Genomic DNA, 2,721 nt, shown 5'->3' on the forward strand with positions numbered 1-2,721 from the left:
CCACGTGTCTTCTAGAGAGAGGAAACTTAACACAGATAAAGACGCGTCGATGCCGACATTTAAAAATTAAAAAATGAAAGTCAACGGAGAACAGAGGAAGTTCAGGAATGAGGTAAACGAAAGCCATGCAAAAAAAAGGCGTAACACTCTGGAATCACAGTTACCTATAAAATCCAAATACAACTGGCCACGAGGAATTAATTAATTAATTAAGCTGTTTTTGCTTGGAAACTTCCCCTGCTTCTTCAAAAACATCGTTATATAATAAGGAACGCTAGATAGTATTTCCATAGCAATCTTTCATTTCATTTCATCAGAGAAGTCGCTTAATATTATTTGCAGAATTTGTTTTGTGTTTCTCGTTTCTTCAGTTAACAGAGAATGAGCTATTATAATCAGCAACAAGCCCCTGTTGGAGCTCCTCCTCCACAAGGTATTCCTCATTCTCATATCTTAGGGCTTTTTTATGTTCAGTTTTTTACACTGCCATTTGGGTTTTTTTCCGAAACATTTGATTTATTATGGTTTCGCAAAAACAACATAGTAGAATTCAGAAGCAGTCTTATCTCAATTAATGATTTATTGTTGAAAGATTTCATATCATACACAACCCCTACAGAAATATGAATCTATGGTAATATTGTTCCAATCTTTGCAGTTTTATGATTTTTTTATTTTCTTTTTAATGTGAACAGGGTATCCTCCAGCTGGGTATCCACAGGCTTATCCTCCACCACCACAGGGTTACCCTCCAGCAGGGTATCCTCAGCAGGGTTACCCTCCCCAGGGAGGACCCCCACCTCCAACTCAAACACAATCCAGAGAAGATGGCTTTTTGAAGGGATGGTGAGTTCTCTGCATTATTTTGATGTGCTAAATTGGTTATCCTTATAAGTAAATTTCAATTCAAAACAAGAATAAATTGAATGTCATTCTTAACTGGGTAGTTTCAATCCATCACTTATCTGAATACCCACAATATACTGCTTATGAGAAATAGATAATTGAAGGAATGGTTGGATTAGGAAAACCCTTGTTGTTTCATATTTCCTTGCAGATCTGGCTAATTATTTTCTGTGTTGTTTTAAATGCAGTTGTGCTGCCCTCTGTTGCTGTTGTGTGTTGGAAGAATGTTGCTTTTGAGCTGGAACAGGAATTTGCAAAGGCTCAAAATTTGGTCTGCTAAGATTAGATGATTGAATTTGGATATAGGATTAGCTGTCATTACTGGTTCAAAATTCATTGTTTGTAGAGCTTTCCTCAGGACCCATTTGTAGCCATATTCATTTTGTTCTATTGAATTTGCTTCGGTTGGAGGTTCGTTGGGTTTCGACTGTTTAGTGGAGTATATTTGTAATATATATTCTAATAAATAAAAAGGAAATTGAAGACATTGGCTTTCTGTTATAAATTTTGATATAGATGTCATACCTACGGTACATGGTATGCACAAGGCATTTTGTCTCTCTGGATTAAATATTTGAATTCATGATTGGTATATATAATCACTATTCACATATTAAATTCTAAAGCAATCCGGTAGTAGATTTGTGTTGATAGGGGATTGGACTGAATGAGGTAAAGAAAAAATTAAAAACTTAGGGCATGTTCCCATGCCGCTGCTTAGTTTATTTTGGCTAGCAGTCAATGCTCAATATTTTTAGGGATTATTTGTGAAGCAGCTGACCCCATGAATATTTATCTTTGCTGCTTATTTTTAAGCAAAACATCTTAAATTTGTATTAATAGCATTAATACTAGTTTGTGCACTTGAAATATGGAAAAAAAAAGAAATAAAATCTTAAAAAAAAGAAGGAAACAAAATTGTGGAGCCGTGTGACATTTTTGTTAATAAGCAGCCACTGCTTATTTCCATCCCCCCTTTTGTTCCATAGCTTATTTCTAATTCTTAAACAATAGTTGCTCCACCAAAATAGGGAAAGATTCTCAATTATCCCTTTTTTGACAATTTTTAAGTTGCATGGGAACACTTAACTGCTTAAATTTAAAAACTTAATATGAAGTAAAGAAAATTAAGTAAAAGAAAATAAGATATCAAAGGTATTTCGTTTTTCTTTAAATTTGATGTCTAATTTTAGTCATAAAATAAAATATTCTTTTATGAAGGTTATATCAATTAAAAGTAAAGATTTGAGATAATTTTTTCATGTATATATATACTAGTCTATAAATTTTTTCTTTAAAATGAGGAAGGGTTTAATATTTATAAGAGAACATGGAATAGATGATTATTGAAAAAAAAATGAATACTCATATTAAAATTAAATATTTTATCAATAATATTGAAGAAGAAAACTTCAATTTATTTTTAGAGTTAAAAATAGAAATTTTTCAATCAGAAATGAAAATTGTTATGTCAATTATATTTGTTTTCTATATTTATAAAATTAATTAGTAGATATTTATAGAGAGAATTGTTCATAAAAGTAAAAAATTATCCCAACATATTAACATCAACATAACTAAAAAAATCAAAATTTATAGAAATTTAAAAAAACAATAATATTTGTACACTTGAAAAGATTTTCTTGCTAGCTTTGCATGAAGTTAAAGAATTGTATTATGAGAGATCAATATATTATAGTATTTAGAACAATAAAAATGAATTAGAACATTGATGCATATGAGATACCTTGTGCCTTATTAGATTAAGGGATATCACAACAAATATAATTTCAAATCCCCCCAATTAAAATCATC

The 2,721-nt window shown here is 30.8% G+C and overlaps 1 protein-coding gene across 1 annotated transcript; it reads left to right on the top strand.

The window, feature by feature from the left end:
- Positions 1–277: 277 nt before the first annotated feature.
- LOC131054736 (cysteine-rich and transmembrane domain-containing protein WIH2) lies at positions 278–1,393 on the top strand. The gene is made up of 3 exons (XM_057989322.2): positions 278–433; positions 696–846; positions 1,095–1,393. The coding sequence occupies exons 1-3, from the start codon at positions 382–384 to the stop codon at positions 1,141–1,143; spliced, it is 252 nt and encodes an 83-aa protein (XP_057845305.1). The 5' UTR covers positions 278–381; the 3' UTR covers positions 1,144–1,393.
- Positions 1,394–2,721: the final 1,328 nt, after the last annotated feature.

The sequence above is a fragment of the Cryptomeria japonica genome, chromosome 4 (assembly GCF_030272615.1).
Source record: "Cryptomeria japonica chromosome 4, Sugi_1.0, whole genome shotgun sequence".
NCBI classification, from domain to species: Eukaryota; Viridiplantae; Streptophyta; class Pinopsida; order Cupressales; family Cupressaceae; genus Cryptomeria; species Cryptomeria japonica.